At 42.6% G+C, this 25,004-nt stretch overlaps 1 protein-coding gene across 1 annotated transcript in view; it reads right to left on the reverse strand.

Moving 5' to 3' along the window:
• MAOB (monoamine oxidase B) overlaps positions 1-25,004 on the reverse strand; it is a 115,909-nt gene that overhangs the window by 25,948 nt on the left and 64,957 nt on the right. The window contains exons 4-8 of the mRNA XM_007180263.2: positions 11,065-11,169; positions 9,980-10,071; positions 4,924-5,065; positions 3,540-3,689; positions 2,383-2,542 (exon numbers count right to left, since the gene is read on the reverse strand). Of these exons, the coding sequence (XP_007180325.2) occupies positions 2,383-2,542; positions 3,540-3,689; positions 4,924-5,065; positions 9,980-10,071; positions 11,065-11,169 (649 nt within the window). The remainder of the gene's footprint in view (positions 1-2,382; positions 2,543-3,539; positions 3,690-4,923; positions 5,066-9,979; positions 10,072-11,064; positions 11,170-25,004) is intronic.

Below are 25,004 nucleotides of genomic sequence, written 5' to 3' on the forward strand. Positions count from 1 at the left end.
GTTGAAAGTCTGACGCAAAGCAAAGACCTTCTTACAAGAGTTAACTTCCTCAGATTTCATTCCCTTATAGAATCCTTCAAAATATTGTTATTGAATTGCTTATCGATGTAACAGGAATGATATTGGATGTGAGTCTTGGAGCCCTCCCCTGTGTTTCTATAATAGGCTAGGTAACACCAACAGTGAACTCAATACATTGTAATGCAATTATCAGTTTACAAGATGGGCTTCCTCCCAAGTCTGGATTTTCTGGGCAAGGAAACATGCTTTTGAATTCCCAATGCCTAGCACAGCGCCTGTCATACAATAGGTGCTCAGTAGTGGTTGGCTGAGGAAACACATTCAATTTCTCAAAAGAAACTGAAAATGCTTTGAAGAGGCTCTCATGTCTACAGTCATTTTTTAAAGTGTAACTCAAGGCTCATTACCAATAAGGACCGAGTCAGACCCAGCCTCTTCTTGAGGATGAAGAACTTGGGTTTTCTTTTTTTTTTTTTAATTTATTTTATTGAAGTGTAGTTGATTTACAATGTTGGGTTAATTTCTGCCATACAGCACAGTGATTCAGTTATACATATATATCTATTCTTTTTCATATTTTTTTCCATTATGGTCTGTCACGGAATACTGAATATACTTCCCTGTGCTATACAGTAGGACCTTGTTGTTTACTCATTCTATATATAATAGTTTGCATCTTGGGTTTTCTTTTTTTTTTTTTTAAATTAATTCATAGCTGTTTTGCTGTTTAACATTCTGTTATTATTTTTTTTTTTTTTAAGGATTTTCTTTTTAATTAATTAATTTATTTATTTTTGTCTGTATTGGGTCTTCGGTTCGTGCGAGGGCTTTCTCCAGTTGCGGCAAGCGGGGGCCACTCTTCATCGCGGTGCGGGGACCGCTCTTCATCGCGGTGCGCGGGCCTTTCTCCATCGCGGCCCCTCCCGTTGCGGGGCACAGGCTCCAGACGCGCAGGCTCAGCAATTGTGGCTCACGGGCCCAGCTGCTCCGTGGCATGTGGGATCTTCCCAGACCAGGGCTCGAACCCGTGTCCCCTGCATTAGCAGGCAGATTCTCAACCACTGCGCCACCAGGGAAGCCCTTGGGTTTTCTTTTTGATACTAGTACCTAACAATGAACTTGCCTGGCACACTGCAGACCTAAGATAAAGGTCTGCAGACAGGAATGGAAAGCTAGAGATTCTCTCCATAAATAAAGGCCTTCTGAGTCATTAAGAGAAAAAAAAAATCTCCATTCCACGGTCCTAAACCTTATCCACTGCCAGCAACCAGCTGTCTAAAACGCGTGGCCTGGACCACGAGAGGAAGCAGCTTAGCACCAGCAAGCTCTCCATGGTGGGTCACTGCACCGTCCTTTGTGAAAGATAGATTACTTGTTCAACTGATGCACCAATCCAATAACAGTCCTAAACAGAATTTCCTGCAAAGGGGGAGAATCAGGAGGCTGCAATGTGGTGGAAAGGGGTAGATACAGGAAGAACCGCCCTAAGGTAAGAATATGAAACTTTCCCCCTTTGCCTCCAGCACATCCTTCCTCTCCCTTCTGCAATCTAGCTCCTCATTTCAGTCCATCCTTCCCTTTGCCCTCAGTCCCAGGTACGGACGGTTCTTACGTGGAGTCCTCTTGGAAGAAAAGGAGCTGTGATGAGAGTCGATGTGATAAGACTCTAGCATTGTGCTGTCCAATATAGTAGCCATGCGTGGCTTTTTCACATTGGAATGTAAAGCTATTAAAATGAAATAGCCATGTGTGGCTTTTTATATTTGACTTTAAAGCAATTAAAATGAAATAAAATTGAAAAATTCAGGTCCTCAGTCTCACTAGCTACATTTCAAGTGTTTGATACCCACACACGTGGCTAGCGGCTGCTGTCCTGGACAGAGCCGCTCTGGAACATTTCCATCGTTGCAGAACCTAGTACTTTAGTGGGCATCCCTGTAATGTTCTATCCAGTAGAGCCACACACTTATTGAATATATATGAATGCATAAATGAATTTAATTTCATATAGTAGAATCTTGACACTAGTGAGAAATTGCCTGGAAATTTTCAGAATCCCCACCGTTGTGAACGGCTCTATAAACTCATACTTTAAAAACCTGTAGCAGAAAATGTTAATAACCTATTTTCACAAGATTTTGTGAAAGGATTAGTAAACTTTATACTGAATTATGAAAAGAGTTGATCATATTCTAAGGGAACTTAATTGCACGAGTGTGTGACAATGTACTTTACTCGATGGAACTGACCTTAGAACCTGGATGAATGTTTTACGTCCGAATTCTAAGAAAAACAGTTACACGCAAATGCGTGACTTTGCACCAAGTTTCTTGGACCTTTGAAGCAAAGAAAAGTACTCACCCTTATTCCTCCAGAAGGGCTCTTTATAATAAACTATGCACTTGATGACTGAACCCAAAGGCACACGAGTGATCAGCTGGTTTCTCATCATTGGCAGAGGGGGATTGAAATGAATCTTCATGCCCAGAACAGGAGGAATAGCGCTAACCACATACTTAGCCTGGAAGAAAAACGGCGTGGTTAAACATTGCTGGTGGGTTGTTTTTGCTCTTTTTCTACTGTTTCTCCCTCATTTACCCTCGTCCCCCACTCAATCTCTCCTTAAAAGAGAAACTAGAAGAATCAAACTCGTTAGAATCAAAATGAGCTCTTGTTGTTCCCTCGCTCAAAACCTCCAATGACTTCCCATCACACTTGGAGTGAAAGCTAAGTTCCTTACAGTCACTTTCAAGGTCATATATGAAAGGAACCCCTGTCACATCTCTGATCTCATCTTCTGTTACTCTTCCCCTCAATCCTCTTAATTCCACCATTTTGACTACCTTGCTGTTACTTCAACATGCCAGGCTTGCTCTTACCTCAGGGCCTTTGCACTGGCTGTTTCAGTCTACCTGAAAAACTATTCCCCAGAGAGCCACTTGGCTCAATCCCTCATCTCCTTGGGTTCTGTGCTCAAACATCACCTTCTGAGTGAGGTCTTCCTTGATGACCTTATTGAAAATTGCATGACCAATCGTCCCACCTCACCTTCTGGCACACCCTCTCCCCCTTCCCTGCTTGGTTTTTTCCACAGTACTCATTACTATTTGGCATAGTCTATATTTTAACTATATACCTGATTACAACTTTTCTCCTTTACTAGAATGTAAGCCACATGAAGGCAGACAATTTTATCTGTTTTGTTCACCGCTATGTTCCCAACTCCTAGAATAATGCCTGGCACATACGAGGCACTTGATATTTATCAAATAAATATTTTCTTTGATTTTCTAATTATGTAGGAGTCCAATACAGAGGGTTGATAATACGTGTTTTGTAAATCTCCCCCCTCACCCCCAAATATTATGGTTCTGTTCTCCTTTCTTTCAGATAGAGGTAGCTTTTTCGCTTTTGGCAAAGGCATTGTCTACGAAGTCTAGAATATTCTCGGCTTCATTTAAGCTCTGGTTATCTATGGGACTCTGGTCTCTTCTCCCTGGTTTAAGGCTCTTGGTTACCTCGTACACCTCGTGGTTTAGGGTCTCCACAAGGACGTTTTCTCCTGTCTGGTCAACGTGGATCACAGGCCTCTCCAGCTTCACTCGGTCCCCAAGGAGGTCCATTATCCGCTCACTCACTTGACCAGATCCACCCACAAATTTCCTCTCCTGGAAAGAAAAAAGGACCCAAGAGGTGGGTAGGGAATATAGGAATGGATATAAATTGCTAAGTTGCTAGTTTTCCTCACATATCTTTACCGTGTGAGGTATAAAATTTCATGCGGCCGTTGTGGGTAGTGTCTTTCACCATTGTTTTCTAACCAATGATTGCTGGCTTTCAACAAAATCACACGTTTTCGAGCCTTCCAGGCTATGTTCTGATGGCCTCCCAGGCTCCAAACTCAGCTGGACATCCTCAGCCTGACTCCCATGTCCCACCTGCTTGGCCGAGACCCCTGCCCTGTGTCCTACCTGCATCCTTTGGTTGAGTTGCTGGGCCACCACTTGCCTGAGCACACCTAGGCCTGTTTCCTGTCTCCTTGTTACTCAGTCTCAGAATCTTGCTGGTCCACCCATCCCCAGGCCAGCTTACTCCCTGTTGCAGTCTGTCTGTCTCACCCTGGGTCAGGTACCTGCTGTTTCTGTGGCCGCTGAGGCCATTTCACCTCACTGCACCCACCTGCAAAAGCTTCCAAATGTTCTGCGTGATTGTGCACACAGTTGCGCTGACTGTCTTCTCCTAAATTTTCAGTTTAGTTAATTTTTAAAAAGACTATTTCAAACAGGTCTAGGAAGAAGGTCACGGAGAAAGGGAAAGAGAAGGGAGGGGGAGAAGGAGAAGAAAGAGGGTGATGAGGCGGAGGAGGGGGCAGGAAGAGGAAGGGAAGGAAAGGAAAATGACTGTCGAGGAGATTATCTAAGAACTCTAATCCATTTCCTACTGTGCCCAGCATAGCGCATTATACAAGGCTGGGGCTCAGGAAATAGGCACTGAATGAATGAATGGATGAATGAATTCCACGTGGTGCGTGTGTTTTAAACTGAAAATACGTTTCTGACTTTTTTTGTTCAGCTTTCCAAGAAGTACTCAAGTTATGTTCGTCAGCTGGTCTCTTACAAACTTACCAAATAATCATCGGATGTATATCCAAATGGAAAGTTGCAAAAGTACATAAAAAAGGAGACAAGCCTAATTTTAAAATGACATTGGCCACTGGGTTGTCACACTGGGTACCTAACAACAGACTGTCCCTTTCAAAAGTCACTTTGAGCTGCTATGATTAAGCTCTAAAAGCCACAAGCCTGCCTCCTGCTCCAACCTTTCATGATTGAAGGATGATGCCAATCTTTCATTTAGGCAGTGGTGGTTTTCTGTTTGAACGGTCGGGGTATGAATGGGTACCTGCCCTCCATTGGTTGTTGACATGATCCTGGCACTGCCCCCACACTGCTTCACATACCACAGGAACCAGAGAGCGGAGACCTCATGGGTCTCTGCGGTGACACACACGTTCACAAAGAGAGTAGCAAGCTGCTTCGAAGACCTGCTCAGGAAGAAACAAGAGCAAAGCTGGCAAATGCAGGGGAGCATCTTCTTCATTCTCTGGAAATTATTCAAGCAGTAAACTTACTTGGCTAAGTGGAGCACAATTTAGCAAGTTGCAGAAAATTGTCACTAGAATCTAATATTATAAAACATGACATCAGAGATTTGGGGAATAGGAGACATATTTTCCCCTTAATCAAAAGACCTAGCTCAGAATCAGCGTGTATTCCATATGCTATGCTGTCATCACTTGCTACTCTCCTAGGCATCCCCATCTCAGTAAAAGGCATCACCATTCCCCCACTTGCTAAGGCCAACACTCCAGAAATCAACCTTAATTTCTCTCTTTCCATCACTCTCCCACCATCCAATCCATCAGGAAGTCCTGTTGTCTCTCACCACATCACTCCACCTTCATTACCACCAAATTGGCATCATCTCTTGCCGGGATGATTAGAATTATTTCCTCCAGACTGGTCTCTCTCGTTCCACTTGTCCTCACTGAATATCTATTTACCACACTTGAAGCCAAAAGCTTTTTATTGCCCTCCCCTCCGTGGTGCTCTTTCTATAGTGTAAATCAAGTCATGTCATTCCCTCGCTTAAAACTTTCCAGTGGCATCCTATCAAAACCAGAATAAGATTCAGATCTTTTACCATGGCCTCCAAAGTCCTAAGTGATCCAGCCCATGCTTACCTTTCCTATCTCATCCTGTACCTTCTCTACTTATTCTAATGTCCCCTCAGAAAGACGAACTCTTATACATCTATAAAAATGAGCACCAGCTTCTATATTCCCAGCACCCTGGCATTCTCTATCATTTTACCATAGTGTGGTAGCTTTAAAACTATTTTCACTGTCTTAAATTATCTTAATTATTGGTTTATTATTTTTTATTGCTGTCTCCCCCACTAGAATATCAATCACTGAAACAGGGATCTTAACTTTCTTGCTCACCATCGTGTCCTCTTTAATAAAATAGTGACTGGCACATAGTAAGCACTTAATAAATTACTTGTTAGATGACTGAATGAATACATGGTTGATGAGAAATATCAATTAAACATTACTTTTCTTTTCTTTCTTTCTTTATTTTGGCCATGCCACACAGCTTGCGGGATCTCAGTTCCCCAACCGGATTAAACCCGGGCCACGGCAGTGAAAGCCTGGAATCCTAACCACTAGGCCACCAGGAAACTCCCTAAACATTATTTTTAAATGATCCATAATGCTCAAAGGATATGCTAGGTGCTGTACCAAGTACAGAATTAGTCACAGTTATCTAGTCAGTTATTTTACTGTCTAATGGAAGACCAGCTCAAAGAATGGATGAGGGGAAAAAGTGATTGATTAACAGAGTATAGATAGACAAACTTTTGCTTGAGGTTGGCAGGTAAATGATGAGAGCCACACCAGAAAGTGAATGATCTCCTGCAATTCCAACAGCTCAGTGAAATCTAACAGATCCTAAAATTCACCAGTAGTAATGTGTACTCTGGGATATCTTTAATTAGGACCAATCCCGCTTTTGACTTTGACATAAAGTTTGCATGCTGTTAATCTGGTTATACCTGAGGCAGAATTTTCCACCTGATAGTGCTGACAATGGGTGGAATAAATAATACTGTCTTCCATTTATCGAACTCTTTCACACTCCATGGTTTTTAAAACCCATTGTCTTATCGATTTGTCACAAAAATGACAGTCATTATTTTTCCCCAGTTCACAAACCCAAACACTGAGTCTCAGGGAAGTTAATAATATGTAGTGCACAGCTCACTAAATGGTACAACTGCAAACCACGTCATACCTGATGCAAACTTCATGCTTTTAATACCTCAAAATGCTTTAAAATTAGTCAGTCGACAACCTTGAAGGGACAAATATTGACCAAGGGACACCTCTCTACCCTAGTGTACCTTGACTCTGGAAGTTTGTAGAATCACACTTAACACGCATACCAGTTACTTGTGACAATGTGTGCAACCATAATCACCTGGTAGCACTTTTGTGACAGTCCCCATCATTAAGCCTGCAAATAGTGTAATATATATGTTGAAGTGACTTCAAGTTAGTTTTGCAAGATTCCTCATGATAACTGAAGGGATGGAAATTGCTGACTCATGCTTTCTTTGCAGAGGCAATTTTTGGCTTCTATCTAAAACAAATATCCAAAGATTGGTTTAAAATATTACTTCAAAGTGAAAGCATCCTTTGCTGCTTCCTGATGTCCCGTTTTCTTTGCTCTGTATTGTATAGGTGAATTCGGATGGTATAAGGGAGTCAGAAATAACTAAAACCTAATGTTGCCCTAGCTAGATAACCGATATTAAATATAAAAATAGAGCTGTGATTCTAGTTGTTACTGTTGCCAGTTTGGTGAGAAAGAAATAACCCTGGTTTGAAATCAAGGGAGATCTAAAAGTAATTTGTCTCTGGAGGGCCAGGCCATTCCTAATCCTTTATTTGATTTACTCTAAGAGCTTTCCTGAGAAAAGAAATGAGAAGAAAAATATCTGAGGGATGGAAGGCCAAGGAAGCTAGTGCAATAATATTTTCGTGTTCCTTGCCCTGTTGACTCTTTAAAAGATAAACGTTATTATGTTTTCTACATGAAAAATATACACATATTATATAAAATTTGGAAAATTCATAAAGTAAAAAGATGAGAGAATGAGTATCTTCCACATTTCTGCCCCCCAAAAGATAATCCCTAGACTCATTTTGGTGCATTTCTTTTTCTAGTTATAGGTTTTAAAAAGTGTGTTTACATAGCTGTGACTACATCATAAATTTAATCTGTTTCTGAAAACCACTTTATAAATGATAACAGAAAGAACGATCAACATTAGTCTTTGAATATATGATTGTGCTTTAGTTTGAACCATGGTAGGTTGGATATTCTGGGGATTACTTCCTTTAAAACCAGGAAATGATATCATGCTTATCTTGCTTAGGAAAAATTTAAAAATTACTTTGTGTTCATATATTCCTAACATCTCAGAATGCTTTATTTTGTCAGCCAACAACCTAGAATATTCACTAAGGGGAGGGTTAGGCCAAGGACTATGGCAGAAAAACTCAGATCTCTGTGAGACCAAAGAAATATAATTAGTCCTATCTTCAATGAGCTTCAAAGCTCTCTGGAGAGAGAAGACCTAATGAATTTATTAAAAGCTTTTTATAACAGGAGTTATAAAACAAATGCAGGTAAAAAATACTCACTATATTTTGAAAATCTCATGTATAAAATTTAAAAGTAAATACTGCAATTTTATTACAAACAAAATAAGTTGTATTACAAACTACATTCTAAAACAGACTGGTAAATAGCATCAGATAAGTGTTAAAAAGGATGTAATTAATAATAGGCATTGATTTCATGACAATAAAAGGGTTTTACTCTTTCAAAATTGGTTGCTTTCAAAGGCTGAAGACGTAGGAGAGGCACATGTTAATCATAGAGTATTATATAATAATAACGATAATGATTAAAAACTGGAAGTAACTAAAACGTCAAATGATAATAGATAAACACATTATGGTATTCACTTCCCATGGAATAGTCTGCAACCATGAAATATGATGTTTGATGAAGAATTTTAATGACGTGGATAACTGTTTGCATTGTAATATTAGATGTTAAAAAGCATTCTGATGGATATCCGTTGCTTGCAGGGCATGCACAGTTTTCTTTTTAGAAACGAGATGATATATCACGCTGTACATACTTGACGACAGCCTGCTTTTCTATCTGTTTAATAGTATGATGTTCTTCAAGCCATTAAATATTCTTCTTCAACACGATTTTTAAAGATTTTAGAGTATTCCAGTTTTCGGACAAACCATAATTAATTTAACCAGTCTTCTATTATGGGACATTTAGATTTTCCTTTTAAAAATAATGCTTTGAATCTCCCTCCCTCCCTTTCTCTCTCCCTTTCTCCCTCTCTTCTTTTCTCTCTCCTTCTTTAAGCTAAACTCTAAGAAGTTGAATTTATGTATGAAGAAGTATGTACATTTTATGTCTTTTGGTTATTTCCATAGCTTAGATTCAGATATCCTTAAAAACTTTTTACTTTTAGTTGTCAGTGCTCCAACTTCCCCCCCCACCCCCAATGCCTAGAGAATGAAGACATCAACCCCAGAGCCACATTCCCAACTAATGCTGTTCAGCATGGGCAAACAGTCTCATAGCAATGCCATTTTCTGACTTTGCTTACCACAAATTCACCATGTGCTTGAGATGGAACCCTTATCATCCTTTCCTTTCTCCCTGCTGTCCAAGAGCAGGGAGGCCTTTCCACGCTCTCTGTCTATACAGCTTCCACAGCTCATGTATAGTTCCCAACTCTGCCAACCGTAATTTAATACTTGACTCTTGAACCCTTTCTTTCAACGCTACACGTTTCTCCCTAATGGGGAGTGGTCAGTCCAGTCATCCATGTTTCCTGGACAGTTGTGAATTATCCAGAGAACTTCTCTAGAAGTTCCTCTTCAAAGCTTTGAAGAGTTCCACTCCATCCCATAGGTGTTTGAAATGCATGTGCTGATGCACTCTCTCCATACTTGACCACCAGTGAGGAGTATACAAGTATCCCTACATCGACAGCTTGATAAGTGAGATCTTTAAGCTGTTCTAAATAAGGGAAGTGGCACAACGTGGTCTGTCCTAAGGACTTTAGGGGGTAATACCACCTTTGTGATGCAAAACTATTCCAAAGAAGTAGGTTTGATGTATAGACATCTTTAGGGCAGGACATGGTTCCAATATTTTTCAGCACTCCACCTGGACAAATGGTGTGGTTATAGACACAAAGCGGCTACTTGTTTCATAGCTGCTGAACGGAATTGCTAAATAACCCTGAAAGAGAGTCACAGTCAATGCCTGTGCCTAACGGCGAGTCTTACTCCGTCCAGCAGATCTTGTCCAGCAGCTCCTTCATCGTCATGTGGTCCCACTGTTCTGCAAGGGGCGCCTTCCATGGGGCATCACTGGGAATCTACATTCAGATGACGATTCAGAGGGGAAAAGCAAATGTAATTTTCCATTTTAAATAACTATTTCAATAGTATTCAAAACTCTAACTTAAAGAAGGAAAATGCAAGTTTTCCAAATTCCCCCAATAGTGGTTTTTTTTACTGCACAATCCATGTTGTCTGTGTAGATTTCCTATTCACTCAATCCATATTTAATTTTTGATAACCTTTCCTGTGCTATAAATGGAGGCTATGTTGTAATCAGGCTGTTTCCAAATATCAACTACTAAGTTACTATCATAATTTAGAGAGAACAATTCAGTAATTCAACTCCTTGGGACTTCCCTGCTGGTCCAGTGGCTAAGACTCCACGCTCCCACTGCAGGGGGCCCAGGTTCGATCCCTGCTCAGGGAACTATATCCCACATGCCGCAACTAAGAGTTCGCATGCCGCAACTAAAGATTTCTCATGCTGCGACTAAAAGATCCCAAATGCCACAACTGAAGATCCCACACGTGGCAACGTAGATCCCTCATGCCACAACTAAGACCTGGCGCAGCCAAAAATAAATAAATAATAATTTTAAAAAAAATCAACTCCTTAACAAAGATCAGACAGACGTACCAGATCATGTCTAAACTGGAGTTTCAGGTCAAGCTCTGTGTGTGTTTACTCAGGAGCTGCAGGTTTGGGCATGGTGGTGACTCAAAGACCCAGAAGTCTTACTTGCTATGTCCTGAGGATATTCTAAATTAGAAACATCATCCCAGGAAAGCTGAATGATAGAAGATCTTCTCCCCCCTCATCAGTAGTATGCAAATTGCAGCCTGTTGGACATCTCATTCTTTTAGAGGTCAGAAACAAGTTCACTTACTCATCTCACAAATCTTTACTGCAAGTTACTGTGCTACACAATGTGCTAGGCACTGTTGACATGCTTCACCTTCTTTCTTTTAAGGACTAAACTTATTATGGAGAATACAAATGTCATCAAAGAAGCTTTAGGAAGCTTTACCTCTCGTCCCATGTCATCCATCGTCCTCCAAAGGTTGTTATGATCTAGGTAGGCAATTGGATTCCACATAGGTGGGAATGGGCCCCTGAAGGGGTAGGATTTGCCCTGTGAGATACAAGATAATTTTAAAAGGAAACATTTACTACAATGGAAAAGTAGTTAAATATGCCAAGTTGTTAAATATCTGTAAGCAAAATCACGTTATCAATATGTGATATACACTCAAGTGTTTTAGTTCCTACTGTCTTCAGAACCCAACTTAACTTTTTAGCATTAAGATTTCCAGCAAAATTCCCTGTTACCTAAAGAAATTTGGTGCCACACCAAACACAACAGAAAGGTTTCTCTCTGAAATTGGAACCCTTATCATGTAAAATGTAAATGCCAGTACAGAAGTGGGGTTACCTAATCTCATTTGCCAATGATACTTGCAAATATCTCAGAGCCAGGAGACTCTGCATGGTGGAGGGTCAGAAAATGACAACTATAAATATTACACAAGTTAGAAGGGGATGAAAAACCGATTGCAGGAATGCAAGTATCTGTAGGAAGAGCCACAAAACAGGGCCCAGCAAGCTTCTCCAAGGAATCAGATGCGCTAGGTCAACACAGGAGTTCCCAGAGATCAAGGTCAAAGCAGAAAGAAGAGACAACTTAGGGAGTTCCCTGGTGGTCCAGTGGTTAGGACTTGGCGCTTTCACTGTCGTGGTCCGGGTTTGATCTCTGGTCAGGGACTAAGATCCTGCAAGCCGAGCAGGGCAACCAAAAAAAAAAAAAAAGAGAGATACAACTTCAAGCTTCTCTTTGTGACATGTTTACACTGCCTGGTTCTCCCAGAAGAGCAGGGACGCCTCGACACAGAGACAAAGGGCATATATTTCTCCAAGGATTACTAACATGGCAGCTTGTATGTCATCTCTGGGAGGCTTAACTTAATGGCAGTTCAGGTACATCCACAAAAACCACTTTAGGTTCATTTGAAAACCTGAGTCAGAAGTCAGGGCATGCATTCTGACATCATCTTGCAACCAAATTGGAGTAACTCAAGGTCCACAGTCAACCAAGATCTCACAATAGCTCTCAGTCATTTGGCAAAGATTCATCTCACACTGATTTTGTAGTTACAAAAACTATTTTAATAATTAATTCTATGGTCATATTGTTCTTTGCTCTCCAACAAGGCCCTAAGATTCTCAGGGAAGAGTTATCATACAGGCTTACTTTTCTTCTTGTATTAGTCAGGGTTCTCCAGAGAAACAGAACCGATAGGATGTATGTGTGTGTGTGTGGCGGGGGGCAGGAGGGCAGTGAGAGAGAGATTAATTTAGGGAATTGGTTCAGGCAATTGTAGAGGCTTGGCAACTCCAAAATCTACAGGGCAGGCTGGCTGGCTGGAAACCCAGAGAAGTGTTGCAGTTCAAGTCGAAAGGCCGTCTGCTAGCAGAATTCCGTCTTCCTTGGGGGACCTCAGTGTTTTTCTATTAAGGCCTTTAACTGATTGGATGAGGTCTACTCACATTATGGAGGGTAATCTGCTTTATTCAAAGTCTAATTCAAATGTTAAACTCATCTAAAAAAATACCTCTACAGAAGCATCTAGAATAGTGTTTGATCAAATATCTGGGTATGGTGGCCTAGCCAATCAGACACATAAAATTAACTATCACACTTCTTAGTCAACTTTACTGAGGTATAATTTACACCCAAAGAAACAATTTTAAATGCACGATTTGGGAAGTTTTTGACACACTGTAAGCACCTGTGCAACCATTGCCACAATCAAGATATAAAACATTCCCATCACCCCACAAAGTTCTCTCTTGCCCCTCCCTAGGCAATTCCTGCCCACTTTCTGGCCCAAGACAACCACTGATCAGTTTTTTGTCACTATAGATTGTTCTAGAATTTTTTAAAAAATGGAATCATGCAGTATGTATGATTCCACCTTTATCTGGCTTCTTTTGCTTGGCATGACTTTCTTGAGGTTCATCCATGCTGCAGTCAGTCCCTTTTGATTGCTGAGTAGTATTCCATTGTATGGATGTACCATGGTTTGTTTATCCATTCCTCTGTTGATGATTCTTTCCAGTTTTGATTCATTCATTGTGGATGTTTGCTATGAACATCCTTGTACAGGTCTTTTTGTATACATATTTTTTTTCTCTTGGATAAATGCCTAGGAGCAGAATGGCTGAGCTGCATGGTGGGTGTATGTTTAACTTTTCAAGTTTAACAGTTTCCAAAGTGGTTCTACTGCTTTATATTCTCACCAGAAATGTATGAGAGTTCTACTTGCTCCACATCCCAACCAACACTTGCTGACTTTTCTTTTATGCTTTAAGTACACTGTTGATTTTAGAATATTAGATTTACAGAGAAGTTGCAGAGATAGTACAGAAAGTGTCTATATCCCTCTCAACTAGTTTTCCCTAATATTAGCATCATGCATTGCCATTGTACATTTCTCAAAACCTGGAGATTGACACTGGTACATGACTATTTATAAAACTTAAGACTTTATTCGACTTCACCAGTTTGTAAACTAATGTACTTTTTCTGTTCCAGGATCCCACAGAAGATACCACATTACACTTAGTCATCAAGTCTCCTTGGTCTTTGGTCTGTGACAGTGTCTCAGTTTTTCCTTCTTTTTCATGACCTTGACAGTTTGGAAGGATACTGGTCAGGTATTTAGTAGAATGTCTCTCAATCTGGATCTGTGTGAATTTTTTTTTCATTTTTAGATGGGGGCTGTGGGTTTGGGGGAAGAATACAACAGAGGAAAGTGCCCTTCTCATCACATCACCTTGGGGGGCACCTGACTTATCCCTGCTGATATTAACTTGATTCCTTGGTTAAGGTGGTGCCTGCCAGCTTTCTCCACTGTAAAGTTATATTTCCCCCTTTCCCTGCTCTGTTCTTTGGAAGAGGGTCACTAAGTTCAGTCCATTCTCAAGAGGAGATGGTAGGGAGTAAACACTACTTCCTGGAGGGAGGTATCCACATAAATTTTAAAAATTCTTCTCTAAGGAATATTTGCCTCTTTCTCCCCTATTATTTATTTATTCTATCTTTTCTTTATATCAATATGGGCTTATATATATTCACTTTATGCTTTGGGTTATAATCCAATACTACATTATTTATTTTCTTGCTCAAATTGTTCCATCTGTGGTCGTTGGGGGCTCCTGTGTCCTTCTGACATGCCTTCATCCTTCTGTTTCTTGAGCACTTTCTTCATTTCTGGCACTAGAAGATTCTCCAGGCTCATTGTCTATTGTCTCTGCCACAGCCCTAGGATCTGCCATTTCTCCAAGGAGCCTTCATTTCTTTTATTTTTAAAAAAGTTGAATTTAATAGAATCAACTAGGTATATGCTGGATTTAAAAAAAAAGCAGGGCTTCCCTGGTGGCGCAGTGGTTAAGAATCTGCCTGCCAATGCAGGGGACACGGGTTCGAGCCCTGGTCCGGGAAGATCCCACATGCCACGGAGCAACTAAGCCCGTGAGCCACAACTACTGAGCCTGCGCATCTGGAGCCTGTGCTCTGCAACGGGAGAGGCTGCGACAGTGAGAGGCCCGCGCACTGCGATGAAGAGTGGCCCCCACTCGCCACAACTGGAGAAAGTCCTCGCACAGAAACGAAGACCCAACACGCCAAAAATAAATAAATAAATAAATTTATTTTTTAAAAAAAGCAGCTTTATTGAGATACAATTCACATACCACACAATTTGCATGCTGACTTTTTTAAACCTGTACTTATGCCTCCATCAGAGCTCAGCACATAGAATTTATTCAGTAGAAACCTATGGATGGATCCATAGGATCATTCCCCGCAAAGCACATGTGGGTCCCACCCCAGCACTGCCTCTCTGAAACTGACTGACACCGAGCGAGTGAGTTGCTTAATCTCGTTGTTCCAACTCAACATCTCTTGGCCTCATGATCTTCTGCCAGGAATTATGCCCAGATTACCATAAACAACTGGGTTAGGTGGCCTTCTCAGTGTCCCAGAGCTCTCCGTTTACCTTTCACCTGCCACTAACTCCACTGTACCAGCTTCATGCATTTACCACTTTGTGTCACCCATCGGACTCCAAGCTGCAAGATCGTGAACTCAAGCCAGCCTACCTGGATCAAGTCATGGCTCTGCCACTCACTAGCTGTGTTCAGTTACTTAAGCTCTCTGTCCTCAGTTTACTTGTGTATAAATGGGATGACAGTAACTATCTCACAGATGTACTGGAAAGATGAAGTGAGATGATTCACATAAGTTACTTTGAACAGTGGCTGGCATGTTGTCAGTTCTCAATAAATGTTGTTGCTGCTATTACTGCGGCTGTTACTACTGTAATTATTATTTTTGCATGCCTAGGACCTGTTGGCATAGATTGCTGGCACATAGTAAGTTCACAACAAATGTTGGATATCATCTCAGCTGTGTGACCTTGAACTTGTTAATTATTTGGCACACAATGTCCTGAATTCTAAAAAGATCTTTTGTACTTAGATTTTGTCTTAGCCCATTTGGGCTGCTATAACAAAAAAAAAAAAACACACCAGAGACTGGGTGCTTTATAAACAACAGAAATTTATTTCTTGCAGTTCTAGAGGTTGGGAAGTCCAAGATCAAGATGCTGGCAGATTTGGTGTCTGGTGAGGACCAAGTTCCTGGTTCATAGATGGCCATTTCTTACTGTATCTTCACATGGTGGAAGAGATAAGGGAGCCCTCTGGGTCTGTTTATAAGAGCACCGACCTCATTCATGAGGACTCTGTCCTCATGACCTAATCATCTCCCAAAGGCTCCATCATCTAATGCTATCACATTGGGGGTTAGGATTTCAATATATGAATTGGAGGGGGACACAAACATTCAGTTTATAGCAGGTTTCCTATGCTATTATTAACTTCCTTGTTTTCAAGTCACCTACTTTGGGCTCCACAGATCCTCACCAGCAACAACCGCCCTGCTTCCCACCACACACGAGAGATGCATTTATACAAAGGGGGTGAGAGATGGAACTCCCATTATGAAGAACCAAGTCAGGCTACCTCGCAAGGGCAGAGTACATCCGAGACCGGCATACAGAGACCTCTTCCTGGACTCCTCAGCGTGGCATTGTGCCCACAGGTAAAGGGCATCAGAAAGAGATAAAACCACAAGCAGGTTGAAGAGCCACCCCTTAAATGGGAAGAACAGCCCATTTTTGTTGCAAAAATCTTTAGGACCAAGAATGGAGGGGAAGAAATTGGTAGTCAGCCAGACAATTTAGTTATTCAGGGCTCTGTGTTTGCTTGTTTTCACAAACACTTTGGTTCTGCCAGAAATCACCAGCAGATGACTTGAAGGAGCGTGTGAGCCCAGCAGATTTGGTTAATTGGTGTCTGCTCTGTCACTGCCAAGGTCTGCACCAACAGCCACGGCAACTCCTGGGAACATAAGGACAATTGCTTAAGAAACTGAGAACTCCAGTCTGACTCATGGATTGGCTCGGGAAAAGGTGGAGAACAGCTCTTGGGTGAGGGCAGAGCTACCCGGAAAACCATGACCTGCACAAGGAGCCCCATCAACAACAGTAACCTGTTTTTCCTTCCCCGTTAACCTTCAACTCAAGGACACATTGTGAGATGGGCATCTCTCCACCATCCCTCCCTCCTTTCTCAAGGATAAGGTCTTTGTACAGCACATGTCTTATGGAAGGGATATGATGGAGATGGGGTGGGGCTTCCAAGATTGTTCTTGATAGATGCCAGCTTAGTAGCCCAGTTGAAATGTCACCCCAGCTGAAGCCCAGGGATTCTCATTCAGTGGGGTCCTAAACACAGTGAGGGCTGCACCAACAGCAATCATTCCAGCAACTCAATGGTGTCAGAGACCAGCTGCCAAAGCCCTCCTAAATCAGGAACGCTCTTAGATAGGAGGTGTGTTCAGAACTCTAAAGCCAAAACTGGAGTGAGAAGTGACCACCACAGAGGGCTCTGTGAGTAAATGGAAGCCAAACAATATGTAAAGAGCACCGTGATGAAGAAGAATGAAACACTTCACCTTTTTTAAAAAAAATTTATTTATGGCTGTGTTGGGTCTTCGTTTCTGTGCGAGGGCTTTCTCTAGTTGTGGCAAGCGGGGGCCACTCTTCATCGCGGTGCGCAGGCCTCTCACTGTCGCGGTCTCTCTTGTTGCGGAGCACAGGCTCCAGACGCGCAGGCTCAGTAATTGTGGCTCACAGGCCCAGTTGCTCCGCGGCATGTGGGATCTTCCCAGACCAGGGCTCAAACCTGTGTCCCCTGCATTGGCAGGCAGATTCTCAACCACTGCGCCACCAGGGAAGCCCCACCCTTTTTACGTTCTCATTTACTGACAGTCTTTGGTGTCTTACGTCCAAGCAGGGAGCATCTTAGCTAAGTTTATAAAAACGATTACAGTTGTCCTTCAGTGTTCTTAGGGCACTGGTTCTAGGACCCACAGCAGATACCCAAATCCGCGAATTCTCAAGTCCCAGAGCCGGCCCTCTGTATCCACGGGTTCCGCATCCGCAGATTCAACCAACCACGATCATAAACATAATACACGATCTGTGGCTGGTTGAATCTGCGAATACGGAGAGCCAACTGTATTCTTTTATAAGATTAGAGAAAGCTTCTGATAAACCCAGGAAAGAACTATTGTTAGAGACATAAAAATCTCAAGTCTTCAAGCTTCAGGGAATAAGTAGGGGAGGGCGGGAATGTCTAAATTTATTTGACATGACCAAAGGTACCATGAGAGTTTTGTGTCTCAGATTTGGCTATTGTAGAAACAGTCCAGTGATTATTACTATTTAGAACATTGTCCAGGGAGGCCTGTCTTGTCTGAAGAAATCATGACAAGACATCAGAGTAAGTCCCCAGTTCAGGGAGAAAACAACATATCACAACAGATTGAATGCCAACACAGATATGAGAAGCCAGCTGTCTTCTCTCAAGCCAGATGTGAAAGAGATATGCAAAAATGAAAGTCAATGCCACTCACTCATGTGTTTGCTTTAGAAACCACTTTTTTCCCATAAAAATGTTAACTTGTCATAGGGTTATTATTGTTATTTTAGGTGAATTAATAGATATTGTTAAAAATCCTCAGTTTCAATTCCTAATATGGAAAATACAAAGAGATGGAGTCAGTTGAGCCAAAGCTACTTGAGGTTCTCAGTAATTTTCAAGAATGTAAAAGTCTGAAAAGGGCTGGTATAGAACCACAGAAGAAGGGATGCAGGGTGGCTTTTTTTTTAAAATAAATTTATTTATTCATTTATTTATTTTTGGCTGCGTTGGGTCTTTGTTGCTGCACATGGGCTTTCTCTAGTTGCGGAGAGCGGGGGCTACTCTTCATTGCGGGCTTCTCATTGCGGTGGCTTCTCCTGTTGCGGAGCACAGGCTCTAGGCGCACAGGCTTCAGTAGTTGTGGCTCGCGGGCTCAGTAGTTGTGGCTCATGGGCTCTAGAGCGCAGGCTCCGTAGTTGTGGCACACGGGCTTAGTTTCTCGGCAGCATGTAGGATGTTCCCGGACCAGGGCTCGAACCCCGTCCCCTGCATTGGCAGGCGGATTCTTAACCATTGCACCACCAGGGAAGTCCCCAGGGTGGCTTTTAAATGACCAAAGAACGGATTCAAAATGGTCTCGGAAACTTGATAGCTGTGCGACTACAGTCAAGTTGCTCAATATTTGTGTTCTCTTATCTTTAGATTTGGAGTAATGGTACTCATCTCACAGGGGTATTGTAAGAATTAACCAAAATGATACATGGCAAACAGGATGCACTCAGTTAATGGATGTAGCTGAACAGTTCTGGGATCATGATGAATGCCCCGTCATTTATACAACCACTTCTTACCCATAAATCCATGCCCACATTTTTGATTAATCTCCTTTGGGTAAATTCCTAGAATCAGACACCCTGGCATGAAGATTTATGTTTGACTTTTTAAAGCAGACTTGCTGAAAGCCAGCAACCAACTCGGTTATCACATGGCCTTACCTTGTAGCCTAAGAGCTTCAGCAGGCTCAGTAAAAACATCTGAAATCTGCCTTCTCAATTCTCCCCCTAACGAGTGGGCCAGAGCTCTCAGAGACGGGCTGGCTTGGCGGCAAACACATCACTAATGTCAACTTTGATGCTCCAGATGTCTTGCTCTTCTCCTGACCCTTGTTCTCTGAGGCAAAGACCGCACACCCTGAAGTCTGTCCCATCTGGGAAGCCCTTTTGCCATCTTATTCCCCATATTGACCCCAGTCTCTGCAGTAAGAACAGGTGGCCTGGTCTTTCTTCGATTCCGTTTCTCGACAGTGACCTTTCCCTCTCAGTGTCTCCTCTGCGGTTCATGGGAATCTCGCCTTCCTCACTGTGGGGAGATGGAGCAGGCCACCCGGCCCCTCTAGAACTCAATGACTTTTACAGCTCTTGGAAAGGACTATGCTTGGGCCACAAACAAAACAGGAGGACCAAGCTTAACTTTTGATCTGTATTTCCAGTTTGGAAGAAAAGAAATTTAATCTACCCTATGGGGGAGGAGGGCAGGAAGCTCTACTTAGGCAAATGGCTTTCTTCCTCTGTTTATCTGTTCTCATTTCTAAGCACTTGGAGCCTGGGGTCAACAGGGGTTCTTTTTTTTTTAAATATATTTATTTATTTATTTGTTTTATTTTCGGCTGCGTTGGGTCTTCGTTGCTGTGCGCAGGCTTTCTCTGGTTGCAGTGAGCGGGGGCTACTCTTCGTTGTGGTGTGCGGGCTTCTCATTGCGGTGGCTTCTCTTGTTGCTGAGCACGGGCTCTAGGCACGTGGGGTCTAGGCGCATGGGCTTCAGTAGTTGTGGCACGTGGGCTCACTAGTTGTGGCGCACAGGCTTAGTTGCTCCAAGGCATGTGGGATCTTCCTGGACCAGGGCTCAAACCCATGTCCCCTGCATTGGCAGGCGGATTCTTAACCACTACACCACCAGGGAAGCCCCAGCACAGGGTTCTGATTGCATCATCACATGGGCGAAGCTGGAGGGAGGGGCAGACAATGGTGACAACGTTTTTGGAACAGGCCAGCAGCACTTAGCACAGGAAAGGCCTGGAGTTGTTAGGGAACCATTGACTGAAACCACCTGCCTTGACCAAACTCCGATTCCTTGAGTTGTCTCACAACAGGAGGTCCTGATAAGGAACATGGTGCTGTCACTGGAAACTAACTAGGTGAATTCGGGAGGGGCCAAAAGAGGGAGGAGAGGACCAACTTCCCAGAGTCCTCTTGCTGGAATCCATCTTGGCTGAGAGATTCGCACGCCACCAGGCAGGACCCTGAGTCAGACTAGGGGCCAAGCAAGATGATTGGCCAGAGACTACCCGGAAGGTAACCCCATTACCATAAAACCTGAGACTGCGAGCCACGTGGCAGAGCAGTTCTCCTGGGTTCCTTTACCCTCCTGCTCTCCGCCCAGGCGCCCCTTCCTAAAAAAGTCTCTTGCTTTGTCAGCACGTGTGTCTCCTTGGACAATTCATTTTGGAGCGTTAGACAAGAGCCCACTCTCGGGCCCTGGAAGAGGTCCCCCTTCCTGCAACAGAATCGTCCATGTAGGGAGAAATAGGTAAGTTGGGGATGGTACTGGCTGAGAAATTAGGCAAAGCCTTGCAGGAATAATAATAACAAACAATAACGACAACAGCTGACAGAGAGTGTTTACCCCGTTCAGGCCTTGTTCTGTGCACTTTACATGTATTGGTTCATTAATCTTCACAGCCACCCTTTCAGATGGAGAAGCTGAGACATAGAGAGGTGAAATAATTATCGTCTGCTCAAGGTCTCACAACTGCTAAGTGGCAGCAGGATTGCAATTCAGACATTCAAAGGCCAATACTCTTGATCATGAAACTTCCCAGCCTCTTAATTATAATTATTGAACACCATTTGTCAGACACTAGGCTGATGGTTTTAATTAAATAGTTTAATTCTCACAACAACTCAGTCAGTAAGTTGCTAATTGTATGTTTCATTTTACAGATGAGTTCTGAAGCACAGAGAGGTTGAGAAGCTTGTTCAAAGGTCACACAGCTTTGCACGCCAGGGGAAACAGAATTTAACCTCGGGTTTGTGCATTCAGAGCTCAAGCTCTTACTTAGATCTCTCCTCCATGAGCCACTGCTCAGTTGGTGTAAAGAAGGTCTCTGGAAGACATTTTGACCCAGTAACCACTTGAGAGTCTTACAAACCAGGTAGAAGCTGATGATGGGTTCAATGACCAGCCAGATCTTTTCCGTGGCTCTCCCTCCTGATCCCAGGCAAGGACCAGTCCAGCCCATCCTCAAATGACTTCCATGCCAGTTCCTTCACTCATTTATTCAACAAATATTTCTTTACACACAGTGTAAAACACACTGGAATTTGAAAACTTGGTATAAAAAAATGTTAAACACCTCATTAACAATTTCATATTGAATACACGTAAAAATGACTATTTTTGATAAATTGGGTTAAACAAAATATACTATTAAACATATATAATTACAAAGGGGCACAAAGACCTTTGATTGTGGGGATGGTCTCACGGGTGTATACATATGTCAAATCTTAACCTCTATACCTTAAGTATGTGCAGTTTATTATATGTCAATAATGCTGTAGCTCCCCCATTGCTACCCAAGAGGATTAACAAGAACTAATTTCACCTGTTTATTTATTTATTTTTTCGATGCAGCTATTAGAAATTTTAAAATCACATAGGTCAACAAATACTTCTTGAGCACCTCCTATGTATCTGTCACCGTTCCAGGCTCTGGGGGCACAGTAGTGAACGACAACAGACAAAAGTCTCTGCTCTCCTGAGAGCTTACATTCTAATAGGTGTAAACACAATAAACAAAACAGACATTAAAGAAAATAAAGAAGAAAATCATGTAGTATATTAGACAGTGATAGGTGCTATGAAGAAAAAGAGAGTAGGAAAGGCCAAGAGGGGGTGTTGGTGGTTTGGGATTGATTATAATTTTAAATAAGGTGGACAGGGAAGGCCTCACTGAGAAGGTACCATTTGAGGGAAAAGATGAGAGGAGAGGGGGAAACCGTGTGACTCGGCAGGGTGGGGGGCAGAGCACTTCAGGCAGAGGCCCCAGCAAGCATCCTGAGACGGACTGCACAAGGAACAGAAAGAAGGCCAGATTCACCCTCTCTCTTCTTCCGCAGGGATGTACTCTTGCTCACTGGAACGAATCCAGGCTCCTGAACCTGGTTCTCAAGGCTGCCAGAAGAAGGTGGATGCCAAGGAGATGGCCTCTGTGCTCTGGCCGGGGCCTCTGTGCCCTGATGTCAGCAGGCCATCCTCACCACTGCATTGTCGCTGCATCTGTCCTTCAAAGGCTCCTTTGCCTTCTAATCTCCAGCAGTGCAAAGCTTAAACTACTTTCTATGCCCAGCTCAAGACTCACTTTCTTCAAGAAGCCTTCCGAAATTCACCTCACCCCCCATCAGTGCTCGAAACATAAGGTTCACTCCATTTGGAGTCCTTACTAGTAATTGTTATCTTGATATTATTCTCAAGGTGTTCCACGTTGAGTATGCCTTTTTTCTCCAGCTACTTCAGGAAAAGAAACATTTGCCTCCTCCTATAATGCTTAAGAGTGATATATATTCAATTGGTGTTTGACGAGCATTGGATGATCGGATGGAGGGATGGAAGGATAGATGATTGATTGAATAGTGCTATAGACTGAATGTCTGTGTGCCTCCCCAAATTCATATGTTGAAACCTAACCCCCAGTGTGATGGTATTTGGAGGTGGAGGCCTTTGGGAGGTGATAAGGTTATGAGGGCTGCATCCTCATGAATGAGATCAGTGCCCTTATAAAAGAAAGTCTGGAGAGCTTCTACCAAGCGAGGATACAGTGAGCAGACAGCATCACCAAATCTGCCAGCAACCTTGATCTTGGACTTCCCAGTCTCCAGAACGATGAGAAATAAATTTCTATTGTTTATAAGCCACCCAATCTATGGTATTTTTTTTTTTATGGCTGTGTTGGGTCTTCCTTTCTGTGCGAGGGCTCTCTCTAGTTGCGGCAAGTGGGGGCCGCTCTTCATCGCGATGCGCGGGCCTCTCACTGTCGCGGCCTCTCTTGTTGCGGAGCACAGGCTCCAGACGCGCAGGCTCAGTAGTTGTGGCTCAGGGGCTTAGTTGCTCCGCGGCATGTGGGATCTTCCCAGACCAGGGCTCGAACCCGTGTCCCCTGCATTGGCAGGCAGATTCTCAACCACTGCCCCACCAGGGAAGCCCCCAATCTACGGTATTTTGTTATAGCAGCCTAAATTGACTAAGGCAAATAGTATTAAAATAAGAAGAGGAATTCTTCAGGATCTGAGACAGAAGTCTGACTGAATGTTTTCTAAATACAATGAAAGTTAATATCTTCTGAAAAAAATTAAAATGTTTCAACTAGGAAGCTGAAAATTGTAATTCTTCCCTCCCAAAACCTGATCAATATCTTTGTCCGCTTTACTTTCATAATCTGTTGTAAATACACCTGCTGATGGAGACAGAGGCCTCCACAGGGGAGAGTTTCCAAAATCAGCCCATACATTTACCTCAAAGAATAACAGTGTGTTGAGAAGGATGCAGGATTTTGTGCCCCTAATCCTCTGCTGCTTGTATTAGCCATTTCCAGCTGTATCACATGGCAAACCATCAGGACACACTATTGATGTCAAGAGGTTGTTTCCAAAGCAGAATAACGCCCACAGCTAAAATCTATTGTCCTGTTCCAATTTTTCACTCTTTCAATTTGTAGACACGTAAGTGTTTATTAGATCAAATTAGCACAGGCATCTAGAATATCCCAATAAATGTAACCTCTTTTTCTTAGGGCGTGTAATTTTGAACACTGCCAACACATTACCCAACATGCATCAGCACTAGCAAAATGCCAGAGTGCTCAGGCCTTCCATAATGTGCTTTTCAAAAACAGAGACAGTTACCCAGCAGTTTTAGCTTTCCCAACAGAAATCTTGGCTCAAATAAACACTGTGTGTACCATTATAAGAAAGCCAAAAACCTGAAGCAGTGGTCCTTGCTCTTCTCTGGGACAAGGGTCCCTCTGAAACTCTGTAGAAAACCATGTAATCTCTCCAGTAAAGTGCACACATACAAATAATTCTGTATATAAAACTGGAGAGTGTAACTGAAACTTATCTTGGGCTCTTCCCCAAGAGGCACGGATTTGAGGTTGAGAAGATTTGATTACAATACCGAGTGTTGGTGAGATTAAGAAGCAACCAGAACTGTCATGTCCTGCTAATGGGAATGTGACATAGTATAGCCACTTTGGAAAACTCTTTGTCAGTATCTACTAAAGATGCTTATGCACACAGCTTGCGACCCACTTCTAGATAGATGCCCAAGAAAATGTTCTCCAAACACATACACAAGAATGTGAAATGTCCATTAACTGTATTATGGACCAACAAATTGAGTTCTATTCCCACAATGGAATACCCTACAGCAATGACAAGGAATGATCTACAACTACCCATAAATAAAAATCTAGGGACTTCCCTGGCAGTCCAGTGGTTAAGACTCTGTGCTCCCAATGCAGGGGGCACAGGTTTGATCCCTGGTCGGGGAACTAAGATCCTGCATGCCGCAAGGCACAGCCAAAAAAAAAAAAATCTAATGCTGTGTTCATCTGAAACCATGTTTAGAGGCCGGAGGAGATTCAAAACAAATAGTAGCAATGCCAAGAGGGCAGTTATGCTTTAATCACGGATTTGGAAGGTGTTCATGATGAGCTCATCTGTGAAGTCAGGTCACTGTCCCATGGTGATTAACTGAAATACCACTGTGTCTGTCGTGACAACACTTACCATTGACCACAGGATGGCTCAGGCTGGTGGGAGGGCAGTGACCAATGTCAAACAGATGCCTTCTGTTAAAATG

The sequence above is a fragment of the Balaenoptera acutorostrata genome, chromosome X (assembly GCF_949987535.1).
Source record: "Balaenoptera acutorostrata chromosome X, mBalAcu1.1, whole genome shotgun sequence".
Lineage (NCBI taxonomy): Eukaryota > Metazoa > Chordata > Mammalia > Artiodactyla > Balaenopteridae > Balaenoptera > Balaenoptera acutorostrata.